The 14980-nt window shown below is 45.8% G+C and overlaps 1 protein-coding gene across 1 annotated transcript in view; it reads right to left on the bottom strand.

The window, feature by feature from the left end:
- Nucleotides 1–14980, bottom strand: part of NID2 (nidogen 2) — a 61810-nt gene that overhangs the window by 23468 nt on the left and 23362 nt on the right. Inside the window, exons 5-8 of the mRNA XM_082735139.1 lie at nt 11232–11381; nt 10546–10791; nt 9210–9410; nt 7503–7733 (exon numbers count right to left, since the gene is read on the bottom strand). Of these exons, the coding sequence (XP_082591265.1) occupies nt 7503–7733; nt 9210–9410; nt 10546–10791; nt 11232–11381 (828 nt within the window). The remainder of the gene's footprint in view (nt 1–7502; nt 7734–9209; nt 9411–10545; nt 10792–11231; nt 11382–14980) is intronic.

The raw sequence follows: 14980 nt of genomic DNA, 5'->3' as shown, positions 1-14980 counted from the left end.
GCACCACTTGCCCCACTGCCCCCATGGACTCTTCCAATATTCTGCTATGAACTGGGATGCCTTGGCTGAGTCTCCAAAGGGACCTCCTTGCATTCTGGTAAATTCCTCCCGTTGCTTTAGAAAAAAAACCGCACCGTGTGTTCTTGCAGGGGAATATTCTTATTCCCATATTGTGGCCTAAAAAGAAATAAAGGAGGGCCACCAGCTTATTCTTGGATTGCCTTGGTGATGCTGGCTGGAGTAGGTTACAGAATCTTTGCCAAGAAAAAAAGACCAACAAATGGCTCTGGCACTTTTTAAACTTGACGAACTTCAGTAGGTCACCGTGAGCCTAGCTTCGCATAGCAAACAGACACCCTTGTGTGTTCCCCGTTCTTCCCTCTGCATTTTCTTGTGGACAGGATAGAAGCACAAGGCTGGGGTTACAGGGCAGTACAGACCAAGTCCCTGAGACAGTCCCCAGCACGGTTAGAGCTAAGAACAGTAAGGTCATGTCCTCACTGAAGGCCTGATGCAAGACAATACTGACTTCTCCATTTTAGGAGAAGATTCTGTATAAAATGCTAGGCCTACCCAGCCGAAGGAGGAAGGGAATTCTGGCATGTGTTTGTTTGTACACACGAACGCTCGACCTCCTTGCTCAGCACTTTCCAGCATCTGATTTACACGGCAGCACATTCGGGCAAAGATGAGTAAGCATGCAGAGATGTCGAGAGCAGACCACCTGGCCGGGCACGCAAAACCTGCAGTGCAGAGGTGGACTTTCCAAACTGGACGGGATACCCCGGCCCACCTGAAACTGAGGCCAAAAGGGGTCCATAATTACAGGACACTGATTGAAAATATATGTCACTGACAGGATGGGCCACATAATTCACAGAGCCCAGTGCAGGACGAAGATTGGGAAGCCTCTTGCTCCAAAATTAAGAGTCTCAGGAGGACAGCAGCTGAACATTAAACCCTTCTGGGCACAGGCTCTGTTCACGGAATTTGGCTTCCAAAACCCTTGTTTTAGAAATACATTTCTGGGGTGCCTGGGTGGCTCAGTGAGTTAAGTGACTGCCTTCAGCTCAGCTCATGGTTCCAGGATCCTGGGATTGAGACCTGCATCAGGCTCTCTGCTCAGTGGAGCCTACTTCTCTCTCTCCCTCTGCCTGCCACTCTGCCTGCTTGTGATCTCTATCAAATAAATAAATAAAATCTTTAAAAATATACTAAAGCCACATGGCTGTGCCTTCTCTACAGTGTTGGATTTTTCCTCTTACAGCAAGGACAACGGCAACCTCCTCACGACGAGTTCGATTTCACCCTCACCCTCTCCAACAGCTTGACTCCCTGCCAGGAGATCTGGAACTAATTTACTCATTTAATCAAGAGGAAAAAGAATGGTTTTCCTTCAAGGGACAATCTGTTCCACTTCCCCACGTGGCCCTTGGCCCAGTCTCCTCAACTCGCCAGAAGGAGCCCTGAAGTGGGCGCAAGGGTGTCCCATTCTAGAAGCCCAGGAGAGACCGCCGACCCACAGCTGAAGTGCAAACACTTGGCGAGGTGTGGGGGCCGCAGCTGGGGAGCCAGCCAGGCCCCAGGCTCTGATGTCTCAAGGGGCAGATAAAGACCCAACAGCGCGGCCTCCCCAGCCCTGGGAAACCACGGTGCCCCCATCAGTGGGGAGGCCATGCTGAGTCCCAGATGTCCCAGCCTGACCGTCACTCCCCCTGGAAAGAGGGAAACCCTCAAGATGACACTGCTTTGCGTGGAGGGTGGGGGAGAGAGGTGCAGGGGTAAGGGGGGGAAGTTTCATTTTGTCGTTTGCCCCACACACACCCGTTTTTCTCCTATTCAGGAAGCATAAACCGTACTGCAATTTTCTATAGGGGTGAATGCAACAGGGTACAAAACCCACAGGGTTAAATAAAACACACATTCCCTCTTGAAATTTGGCCCAAGTTTTGAGGCTGTCCTGGGCCAGCAGAGTCCATGTGGGAAAGCAGTGCCAGGCAAGGGGATGGAGTGGGTTCTGGAGCTGGTGCCTGGGACTGGGTTCCAGCTGGCCACTTTATAGCTATGACTAGGCAAATTACTTCATGTCTATACTTCAGTCTTTATAAAATGGGGGATGATGATTCCCCTACTCGATGAGGGGTTGTGTGTGACTAAAAGAGCTAGGTCTTGAAAGTACTCAGAACAGGAGTGGGCACCAAGAAAGCTATCCTTTGCTAGTGTTAGGATCTGACTTGCATGGAAAGGAAAATCACATAAAGTTCTAAAGACAAATTAGCAGCTTTGTACCTACCAGTTTGCTGGCATGCTTTCTGTTACTCCTATCTGGTCAGTCTCCAGGAAAAATACATCCAGGGATTTATCTTTTCCCTACATGATTCTAGAATCAGAGTGGGATTCCTTGGCCCGAGGAGGCTTCTTCACTAACACTTTCATGCCATTAATTCAATACCTTATAATCCTTGGGCACCCAATGCCTGCAACCCCAAGCAAGTTTCCTGAAACCAAACCACCACCCACCCCACGCCAGCAAGCTCAGATTCATATTTCAAGTCATCCCTGTGTCCCTGAAGAGTCCAGGCCTCTGGCCTTAATCTCGGTACCACATTGCTGAAGTGACCGAAACCTGAGCAGGAGGAGGCTTCTGGAGCCCTCCTCTCCCATGCTGAGTCCTAGAATCACCTCTCAGAGGCACCAATGTGGGCCTCAACTGTATCAATATGGAATCACATGTGGGAGACCCTCTCTTTTCTCCTCCTGTGCCCCCACATTCTAGGGGGAAGCACTAGCTACTGGCTTTCAGAATTAAAACATCCCTTGTGAGCACCTGGATGGCTCAGTCAATTAAGCGTCTGCCTTCAGCTCAGGTCATGATCTCAGGGTCCTGGGATCGAGTCCCACCATCGGGCTCCCTACTCAGCTGAGAGTCCGCTCTCCCTCTCACTCTCCCTTTGTTCATGTTCTCGCTCTCAAAAAATTAAATATAAATACATAAATAAATTAATAAATCCCCTTTATCTGATAACTTCCTCCCTGCTAGGGTTCTTGGACTTTGCAGGCTCATCTTCTAGCTCGCCTAAACATTTTTTTTTTTAATCTTTGTTTTTAAAGACCAGTTGGAGGTTTACAGAAAAACTGAGCAAAAAGTAAAGATTCCATACCCTCCCCTTCCTCCAATTTGAAGTTCATTAGCTTCTTGTATTAGTGTGGTACCTTTATAACTGATAAACCAATATGGATATATTTTTACATAAAGTTTCTAGTTTATGTTAGGGCTCACTCTTTGTGTTATGCAGTTGTATAGGTTTGGGCAGATGTATAAAGACACGTGTCTACCATTCCAGCAGTATGCAGAATAGCTTCACTGTCCTAAAAATCCCACGCTCTCCCCCATTCACCCTACTTCCCTCCCCCTGAACTCCTGGCAACCACGGATCTTTTTATTCTCTGTAGTTTCACTTTTCCTAGAATGTTCCATACAGTTGACCCTTGAACAATGTGGAGATTAAGCGTGCTGACCCCGTGCGTAGCTGAAAATCTAAGTAACTCTTGACTCCCCCCAAACCAATAGTCCATTGTTGATCAAAAGCCTTCCCAATAATACATATTTTGTGCATTACATGCATATAGTCTTATAATCAAGTAAGCTAAAGAAATGTTAAGAAAATCATAAGAAAATACATTTTCAGTACTATATTGAAAAAAATCCACATAGAAGTAACATGCCCAGTTCAGACGTGTTGTTCAAGGGTCACCTATAGTTCGAACAACACTAAGGTAGCTTTTTCAGATTGACATCTTTCACTTAGCAATATGTGTTTCAGGTTCCTCACGTCCTTAATGCTTCATAAGCCTAGAACATTTTTACCATCCTATTTATCGAACTTCACAGGTATGGTTGATTCTAACTGAAGTTTGAGAAATACTGCTTTAGGTGCTTTATTTTCCCCCTACAACTAATTTTTTTTTCCCAGTTAGGATAGAACTCACAAACCATATAATTCACACATCTAAAGTACAAAATTTGATGTTTTTTAGTATATCTACAGTGACACAACCATCACCCCTATCAATTTTAAAACATTTTAATCCCTCACAAAAGAAACTTGTACCCTTTGGCTATCCACTCCTTATCCTATTATTCCCCAGCCTGAGGCAACTACTAACCACTGTCTTTGTGCATCTGCCTCTTTTGGATATTTCCTTAAATAGAACCAAGCAGTATGTTGTCCTTGGTGACTAGTTACCTTCACTCAGGAAATTTTCAAAATTCATTCCTATCAGTATTTCATTCCTTTTTATGTGTTGATAATATTCCGCTGTATGGTTATAGGACATTTTAAAAATCCATTCACTGGGGCGCCTGGGTGGCTCAGTGGGTCATGATCCCGAAGACCTGGGTTTGAGTCCCATATCGGGCTTCCCCTGATCTGCAGGGAGCTTGCTTCTCCCTCCCTCTGCTTCACCCCCTGCTTGTGCTCTCTCTGTGTCAAATAAATAAAATCTTTTAAAAAATGCTCAAGAAATTAAAAATAGAACTTCCCTATGACCCTGCAATTGCACTCCTGGGTATCTACCCCAAAGATACAGATGTCGTGAAAAGAAGGGCCATCTGTACCCCAATGTTTATAGCAGCAATGGCCACGGTCGCCAAACTGTGGAAAGAACCAAGATGCCCTTCAACGGACGAATGGATAAAGAAGATGTGGTCCATATACACTATGGAGTATTATGCCTCCATCAGAAAGGATGAATACCCAGCTTTTGTAGCAACAGGGATGGGACTGGAAGAGATTATGCTGAGTGAAATAAATCAAGCAGGGAGAGTCAATTATCATATGGTTTCACTTATTTGTGGAGCATAACAAATAGCATGGAGGACATGGGGAGTTAGAGAGGAGAAGGGAGTTGGGGGAAATTGGAAGGGGAGGTGAACCATGAGAGACTATAGACTCTGAAAAACAATCTGAGGGGTTTGAAGTGGCGGTGGGGGTGGGGAGGTTGGGGTACCAGGTGGTGGGTATTATAGAGGGCACGGAACGGACTGCATGGAGCACTGGGTGTGGTGAAAAAATAATGAATACTGTTATGCTGAAAATTTAAAAAAAATTTAAATTTAAATTAAAAAAAATCCATTTATCAATTGATGGACATTTGGGTTGTTTCTACATTTTAGCTATTCTGAATAATGCTGCCATGAACATTTGTGGACAAGTTTTTGTGGGGACATAAACTTTCATTTCTCTTGGTTATATAGCTAGGAGTAGAACTGCTCAAGGGGTAACTCTGAGTTTAACTTTGAGAAACTGCCGGACTGTTTTCCACAGGAGGCATACCATTTTGTAGTCCCGCCAATAGTGATTGAGGGTTTCATTTTTTCCACATCTTCTCCAATACTTGTTATTATCTGTTTTTTATTACAGCTATCCACATTCATGTAAAGTAGCATCATTTTGGTTTTGATAGTGTTTGCATTTTCTTGATGACTAATGATACCGAGCATCTTTTCACATGCTTTGGGTGTTTGTGTATCTGCTGACAAATGTTTTATCCAAATTTTTTCTTACTGTGTTGTAAGACTTCTTCATATATTCTAGATACAAGTCTCTTATTAAATAAAGGATTTTCAGGGGCACCTGGGTGGCTCAGTTGGTTAAGTGTCTGCCTTTGGCTCAGGTAGTGATCCTGGGGTCCTGGGATCAGGTCTTGTGTCAGGCTCCCAGCTCAGCAGGGAGCTTGCTTCTCTCTCTCCCTCTGCACTTTTCCCCCCTGCTGGTGCTCACTCTCTCAAATAAAATCTTTACCAAAAAAGTGAGATTTTCAAATATTTTTATCCCATTCTGTGTGTTGTATGTTCACTTTGTTGATTAATACCCTCCAAAGCACAAAATTTTTAATTTTGGTGACACCCAATGTTTTCCTTCATTGCTTATCCTTTTGGTATCCTCTCTAAAGAGGCCATTGCCAAATATAGAATCACAAAAATTCATCCCTATATTTTTTCTAAAATTTTAGCTAAATTACATTAACATCTTTGACCCATTTTTGGTTACTTTTTGTATAGCGTATGAGATAGGGGTCCATCATCATTCTTTGGCTTATCCAGCTGTTCCAGAACCAGGTGTTAAAAACAAAAACAAAAACAAAAAAACCTACTCTCCTCACTGAACTGTTTTGGCAACTTTGTCAAAAACCAACAGATGGTAAATGTGTTTATTTATGGATTCTCAATTCTATGCCATTGATCTGTAGATCCATTCTTATGCTAGGACTGCATGGCCTTCATTACTCTAAGTTTTGAAATTAGGAAGTGGAATTCCTCCAAATTTGTTCTTTTTCAGTATTGTTTTGGCTATTCTGGGTTCCTTAAATTTTAGGATCATTTTCTCAGTTTTTGCCAAAAAGCCAGCTAATAGGATTGTGCTGAATCTATAGGTCAATTTAGGAAGGCTTGCCATGTTAATACTAAGTCTTCTGATTCATAAATATGGAATTCGGTCTTCTTATTTTCTTTTTATTTAGGCCTTAGTTTTTGTTTTTGTTTTTTTTCCAAAAAATGCTTTATAGGTTTTAATGGAAAAGTACCATACTTAGAATTTTTTTTTATTCCTAAACACTTTTGGGACCAGAATCGTTTAAAATTTCCTGTTCAGTTTGCTCATTGTTACTGTATAGAAATACAAGAGCAATATACAAAACCCATAGCCTGCAACCTTGCTGATCTTACTAGTTCTAACAGTTTAATGAATTAGATTTGCTATGTTTAAGATTACATCACAGGGGAACAGAGATAATTTTACCTCTTCCTCTCCAGTCTGGATGCCTTCTATTGTCTTGCCTAATTTCCCTGGGCTAAAACTTCCAATCCAGTGCTGAGCGGAAGTGGCAAGAGCGCATGTCCTTGTCTTATTCCTGATCTTTGAGGAAAAGCATCCAATCTCTCCTCCTTGAGCATGATGTTAACTTGGGTTTTTCTTACATGCAGTTCGTTTTGTTTTTCCAGGTACTGGCTCGCTCTATCTCTCTCTCTCTCTCGGCTCTGTCTTACCTTGACTTGGTGAAATCTGTCTCCTCTAAATTCTAGCTAAAATGTCACTTTCCAGTGACCTCTTCCCTAAACCTCCAGACTAGGCTCCTAGTAACTTGTTCTCATGACAACTGTAACAAATACTCGTCAGCATCATTTTCCCTCCTGACTTGGCCTCACCTTGTTCACAGGTGTCTCCCCACCACAGACCGGCACACATATGGTGTTTGACTACAGACCAGCTTCACATGTTGTACTCTAATTCATTTGGCAGGGACACTGTTTTAAAAGTTCCATTTCTACCTCTGTCTCCACCTCCACGACGAGACCCCTACTTTATTCATCTTACCTTCTGCACCTCACAGAGCTTGGCACTCAGTAACCCTTTGGAACCTCTGTGAATCATTCTGAGGTGCCTCAAAAACAAAGAAATGTTAGATTCCATTTTTGCCCAGAACAACAGAAGGAAACATACCTTCAACTGGGCCAATCTGATTGGTCACAGCGAATCTAAGCACCCTTTCTTCATCCGTGTACAAGGTAAAGACCCGGTCCACGTTCAGCTGCTGGGTGGCAGGGACGGCCAGGTGTCTGGGGGCGTGTCTGCAGGCCTCATAAGTGATGTTCTGGTAGATGCGGTAGGACCGTGTTTGGTTGATGGCACCAGAGGTGAGCGAGTAGTCTCTGGAACTTGTGGAGGTCACAGCTGCAAAAGATATTAGTCAGCCCAACTGGTAAGTGTTTTTTTTGTTTTGGTTTTTGTTTGTTTGTTTGTTTTTTATGAACTTGTTTCCAATTTTTTTTTTAAGATTTCATTTATTTATTTGACAGAGAGAGATCACAAGTAGGCAGAGAGGCAGGCAGAGAGAAAGAGGGGGAAGCAGGCTCCCCGCTGAGCAGAGAGCCCGATGTGGGGCTCGATCCCAAGACTCCGGGACTACGACCCGAGATTTTTTTTCCTGTAGAGTTTTTCATCTAATGCCTAGAGCACGCTCCTTTGGGAAATTCCTGAGTTTATATGGAAAACCTGTGAGGCAATTCCAGGAATCTGAGCAGATGCAAAGCCAAAGTGTTGTCATTCCTGTCATTATTAGCAAGGAATTAATTCTGCTACTACACGCCAGCCACGCCAAGCGCTCTAAAGCATGGCCTTGTTCAAGCCTCATACCAACGAGGTGGGCTCTGTGACCATGTAGAGGGAGCCGTACAGAGGTCGGGAAGTAGCCTAAGACATGAGGCTAATGTGTGATAGAGCTGGACCAGGAACACAAGTCAGCCTGACTCCATACTTCACGTTTTCAATCGGTCCACACTCTAGATGACACAGGCGTGACTGCTCCCAACACTCTGCACTTAAGTCCTGAAGGGTTCTGGGCAAAGGAAGGGGTTGTTTCTCTCAGTCTGTGTGGAGTCGGAAGCCCAGGCCAGTGCTCCGGCCGTCAGCTGTTCTGTTCACTGTCCGGGTCTCCACTGTCCCATTCTCCTCCCTTCCTCTCCTGCCCAGCTTCCAACTCTCACATCACAGGAGGAAAGGCACAGCTCAAAGCAGACTGTTCTGCTGCAGGACAGCAACCAGGCCTAAGCCAGCATCTTGCATCCAGAGCTGGTTTTCTAGAACTCATCAGGACTGACATGTATCAACCACAGAAGGCAAGGAGAAGAGATACTCTTGTGCTCATTCAGAAGAGGAGAAAATGGGCTCTTTGATGGTCAGTGACCTTATCCCTGTATATTTTCAACTACAGATCCGTGATATGAATGTCTATCCTCTGACTCTGAATCTAGCATTTGTTTACAACACTGTGAGGCATCTCATCTTCAAACAGGCTGAAACAAGGGTACAGGATGAGTAAAAATTCCAAAAATCCCTATTTTCCTATGGCCCAGATGGTTAAAAACATATTTACTTAGACAAGCCCCACCCCCAGAGGTAAGGTCGCTGTTGCTGACCTTATCACCGGCATTACCTTAGTCCCGGGATGGATGCTGGTATTCATCTGGGTAGCCAACACTTCTCACTTACACTGTGTATTTGATAAGAGTAATTAGAAGGATATGGGCCTCCTTTTATGTACCACACGCTGTCCTAAGGACATTCCATGTAATAACTCATCATCCTGACAACTATCCTGTACATTTCCTACTATCCCCATGCTATACGGTCACAAATGGTGATACATACCCGAGTCCGAGTAGTGGTAAATCTCCTTGTAGGGAGCTATGTGGACAGTGAAATTCGCTGGGATGTAAGGCAACTGGCCTTGAATGTCGGTCTTAATGCTCAGATAGTTCTCCGGGTCAAGTCCCTCAGCAGTCTGAGTGATTCGAACCCTCTCTTCTCCTGGGTAGAAAGTAACTTCTATCTCATGTGTAAAGGAAGCACCTGGGGAAGAAGAAAGAATTCAGCACAGAGTCAGGATGAGCTGTAGCCTCTTCCAGCAATAACTAACCATGCACGCTTCTGAATTTCTACTGCTGTCGGAGATGGCGCCTAAGAAGAGTGTCTGGTTTCAAGACCAGGTACGATCAGCTGCTGATTTCAACGGTTCCCCAAATTTTCTATTTAACAGTGGTTTCATCCTGCCTTGTTTCATACCGCTTCTCCTTCTAACAGCTTGTTTTCTGTGAGAAACTACTAGGAACATCTTGACCTTTCTCTTTGTAAGGCTGCCACATTTGAAAAACAAACAAGCACAAAGAACTTAGGACCCCCAGTTAAATTTCGATGTCAGATAAACGATGAATATATTTTAGTATATGAAGTCTCATACAATATTTGGCACATACGTTTACTAAGCTACTCAGATGATGATTGTTTTACTCAAAACTCAAGGAAAATCAAGATCCTCCAAACAGCTCTGGAGTCTGTAGCTGGAGGTGGGAGAAGAACTTTTCTCTCAGTACGTTCTCAGAGATGAAGGAAATAAGCCTTTTCAGGTAGGAAGGAAGGAGCCCCAAGTATCCTCTACGCCCCTGCTATCAAAGGGTGTTTCCTTAGGCCCGCATGGGCATCTCCGGGGAGCTTCCTAGGAAACCAGAAGCACAGACCCCACCCCGGGGCCCACAGAGCTAGAATTCCATCTTTTCACAAGGGCTGCAGGCCCTCTGTGTGCAGGTTAGAGTCTGAGAAGCACTGGTCTGCACCATTATTGGTCAGAGTGGTGGAGCTGAGAGGAGGAAGGACGTTTACTCACGAAGGAAACCCCTCTCCAGATGCCCTTTAATCACCTCTTGTGCATCAGTTGTTGGACAGATCTGAGCCTAACAACTCAAGCAAACAAAGCCTGACAAACAAGCTTCAACCAATTTAGGTGAGAGGACCTACATGTTCCAAAGAGAGCCATCCTATTTCTCAGGAGAACGCGGAAGAACATGTGGAAGACCAAACCGTTCCCAACTATTTCCTCACAGAAAACAAGACACCTGAGGTTCTGGAACGCAAAACAAACCAATCCTCACTCAGACCAGAGCACGATGGCTGGTGACCAGCAGCCCCATCAAAGGCCTCTCCTACTCACCTGTGAAGCTGAAGCCGTTCTCCCAGCCAGGTTTTTGTAAAGCAAAGAGCCAGCCAAATAGGCCTCCGATCGGTATGAGCGGGAGAAGGGCTTGGGCGGCAGGCTGAGGGATGTGGCTGATGGCCGTGTAGGCTCTGCCGTCATTACCCACGATGTAAGCGTGCAGGTCCACGTCTGTGAATTGCACGGGTGTGTGGCCCACGAGGAGGTGGCCACTCACTTTCCCGTTGACCCGATGAGGTGCCCCTGAAAGAGAGCAAATACCATCAACTTGGATCTTCGACGCCCAGGTTGGTGATGGGTGCACAGAAAATTATTCCTCTCCCAATTCCCAAACTCAGTCTTTGGCCATTCTCATGATCTCGTAACTGACCGAATAACCATCTAAATACAAAACAAACCTGTTTTCAATTTCTTTTCTCCCATCCTGCCCTTCTCCTGTCCACTTGGACTCTAATGAGCTGGCAAAAAGGAGGAAAGAATTCTGCCTAATCCTCAAGTCGGGAAAGGAGCCAAATGGGTTCATTTCTCAAACACTTATCCAGCACCTGCGAGTTGCCAGGACTTTGATTCATGCAGTGGAAATGCAGGGTCCAGATGTAGAGCTCACAGTGGCAGTCGCAAGCAAGCGAGCAGCAAAATATACACAGTGTGGCTCCCAGCCCGGCCAAGGGCTCACCCCTCACCTTCTGGGAGACAGTGCTTCCCATTTCCATAAAACCTGGACTGGCAGTGGCAGCAAAAGCCGGTGGCGTAGTCGGTGCAGAAGGCGTGCCGGGAGCACTGTCCATGGTGGTGTTCACAGGTTTCTTTGTTGGCAGCATTATACGTGAAGACTGGAAAGCAGAAACCAACTTGTGTTAAAAGGACTGATTCCAACATCCTTGCTGTCAAGCTTCATTACGGACAGCACATCTGCTCTGTAAAATCAGCTTAAATGGTAACAAACAGACGGGTTTTTGATGTTTAAGAGTTACAAACAACATCCAGCCCAGGGGAATTAACTTGCTTGGTCTTCTGGCAAGGAAGACGGCTGACGGCTCCCGTCTGCTCTCAGTTCAGGGCTGGGAAGTGGGAGGAGGCTCACCCCTCTGGTGTGAGTGCAGGAACAGAAAAACCAACCAGGAAGCACGTGTTAGGCCAAACTGCCCAAAACGGCCGTCCTGTGGGTATACAGTGGTCAAATAGCAACAATTATATGTGGCTCGACCTGAGAGAAATGACCCTGACAATAACGACCCCAAGAGGAAGACCAGAAGAGAAATCATGAATGCGGTCTCAGGTCCAAGCACCGTCTTCTTCCAGGGGGGGACCCTGAACCTAGAGAGAACAGCTTGTAGCTTGTCTCACTGGGCAGGGAAGTAGGCTTGCTTTCTGAGAAGGGTCTTCAAGAGCACACACAAGGAAAGTCTATGGGGAGGGAGGGAAAAGGGGGAAGGGAAGAGGGAGATCCAGCTGGTAAATGCCCAGTGCCTGTGTAGGGTTTCCGGTGGCCAGTATGTCACAAGCAGATTGCCACCCAGTATGAGAGTGGGGGCCACAATCACAGCTCTTCTAGGAGACCTGAGTAGACCAGTAGTGACTCCTTCCATCTTCCACTTATTCTCCCCATTGAAAAAAAAAAAGAGGGCCATCTGTACTACCAAGAAACAAAGAAACTGATTGGGGCAGATGCCATTGTCCATAAAGGAAATGGCTAAAAGAGTGGGGCATGGCGGGGGGTGCTAATGGAGAAGAGAGGGCTTTCTCTGGACACCAGGGATGATGCTAGTTCCGAGCATGGCCAGCAGGAAGCAAAGCAGCGGGGCACACCTGGCCTGAACCTCCCCTGGGGGAAGGAGTTGGGGGCCAGACTCCAGGCACACGGGGGCAAGAAGGGACAGCACGGAAGTCTAGCGCTGGACCCCGCTGTCGCTGTGAGGGGCCAGTTCCCAAGGAAAATTGATACCCTACTCCCGGGGAAACCCAGCTGGCAGCTGTGTTCCAGGTCTAGGTCTGAGGAGGAAACCTCCCTTCCAAGGGAGGAAAGATATAGCAGCACCACGTAACACCAGAGCCAGAGACGTATCAACCAATGAAAACAGAACAGTTACCATTTAAATAGTGCTTCCTCTATGCCAGATACTGCTCTATGAAATTCACTCAGGCTTTCAATTTGCATGCGAGCAGGGGCCATTTTTATTCCCTTTCTGCAGATGAACAAGCTGAAGCACAGATGAAAGGGACTTTTCTGAAGTCACCCAGGCAGTAGGTAGCAGAGTTGGAACTTGAACTCAGGAGGTCTGGCTCCAGATTCCTAATAGCTGCACTCCAGTGGAACCCAAGTACCTAGCCCCGGAGCAAGGTTAAGGACCTGATCAGGAGTTTGAGGTTATCAGCATAGGGTTTGGCAAGTCCGACATAAGGCATACTTTATAAATCAAGCCTAATGGTAGGAGGGAGCAGAGATGATCCTGAAGGGGCTTACAGCATGCTGGGTGGGGGTGGGGGAGGGGATGGGGAGAGAGGCACAGGAGGAGCATTAACTTTTGGACAGTACTTGTCTGCTGCTTACAGATTCCTGAGAAAGCAGCAGACTGAGGGGTTGGTAAGACAGGTAATACAGTCTCAAACAGAACATCCAGAAGCATTGGGAGAATGAAATCAGGGACTCAAGCCCTGGTATATAGCGCCTTGATAACACAGCTGAAAAACTCCAGTTTGATAAAAATAGAAATTTAGGCATAACCCTGGACATTTTTTTTTAAATAGGAAAGGGATATGGAACCCACATTCCCCTTTCATCGCTCCCCCTCCAAAAAACCCCAGAATGGTGAATATAGACTCTCTTGTGAAAGAAATTCTATCACTGTCTACCATTGGTTTAAGGAGTCCAGAGGGACCCAGTTTGAGTAAAAGAAAACCAATGGCAGGAGGAGGGAAAAAAAAAAAGAAAGAGGAAAAGGAAAGGAAAAAGAAACCAATGTATCTTGTCAGCCTCCTGTTTCTCCAACTCCGAAGATAACTGCTAAGTGTAAAGAAGCGAGTGTGGACAAACTCACATACGGAGAGGTGCTCAGGCAGGACTCACCTCTAGAACAGGTGGGGAGGGCCGTAGCTGTGGGTGGAGGAGAACTGCAGGGGCCCCCAACCCTTAGAACTCAACCTTGGCCATGACTCAGGTGGTTCTGTGAAACAGTAGAAAGTCATGGTCTCTCTGTTCGCTCCTCTTTAAAACCAGGGTGACACTCTCTCACACCTCCGTTGCCAGAAATCACATTTTTTCTGAACACACTTCTAAGTACTAAGGTAAAGACGCAATCTGATACAGGTCTAAAGGGTTAGACCAGTCATTTTCAGGTTAAGTCTAGTAAAAATAAAACCAAACTCTAAATACTGTTCTCCAGAATTAAAGAAATGGTGGGTTTATGGTATAGTCCCTCTATTTGTTATTTGGTGAAGACTTGTCCTTGCCCTCAGTCCCCATTGCAAGAGTGGGTCAATCGAAGAGGGAGAGATGGGATGCAAGAAGACCACGGATAGGGCGGGTTAGGTTAATTTACCTACAAGGCACAGGCATGGCTTTCCTATGGGCAAAAGGAGAGGAGCTCCGCGATGCAGCCAGCAACTTACAAAGGTGGACTGGGCAGAAAGTTTGAGCTGGTTGCCATATGGATTGCATTTTTCTCACAATATAGTGGTTAGGCTCCCATGAAAGGCCGTTAGGAAACTGAAACTCTAATTATGACAGGTTACTGGTTACTGGAAAGCTGGCTCAGGGACATTCATAAGCAGCTCTGTGGGATACTGCATTCTCAGGGTGGAGCTTATTGAGTTAAAAACAGAGAAGTTCAGCCTTCCAGCCTCATGACAGCCCATAGGGAAAGAAGATGAGTTTGCTCCTAACAGGGGAAAACGGGCCCCCCTTACAATCCCTTTTTCCTGCCTGCCTTAAAACTTAAAACACACACTTAAAACTTAACATCGGCTTGTTGGGAAAGAGGTAAATGCCTGTTGCTCTTTTCTTTCATTTATTAATTCAGCAAATAATGGGAGCACCCCTATGGGCCTGGCTCTGACTTGGGAATTAGGGATGGAGCAGACAAACATTGTGTCCCAAAGCTCACATTCTCCTAGGCAGCAGTGAACAAACAGGTACATTATTTAGTACAGAGGTTGTCATTAAGAGCTGTGCAGAATCTTAAATCAGGGAAGGTCAAGAGGGCTGACGGGGGAGGGGACTTTGCTCTTTAAAGCAGCAGGATCAGGAAAGACCTTGGGAGAAGGTGACCTCCGGACATTGGCCTGGAGGCAGGGACAAGCAGGACCCAAGGGACACGGGAAGAGAAGCAGAGGCAGCGAGAGAAGCAAGGGGAGGTTCTGGCCAGTTGGCAGAGGGCCCTGTAGGTTAGGGGAAGGAGCTGGGCTTCAGTCTGAGGGAGAAGGGGAGCCACTG

Source organism: Mustela nivalis (assembly GCF_964662115.1).
Source record: "Mustela nivalis genome assembly, chromosome: 6".
Taxonomy (NCBI): Eukaryota; Metazoa; Chordata; class Mammalia; order Carnivora; family Mustelidae; genus Mustela; species Mustela nivalis.
This window is presented reverse-complemented; position numbering and strand designations above follow the sequence as displayed.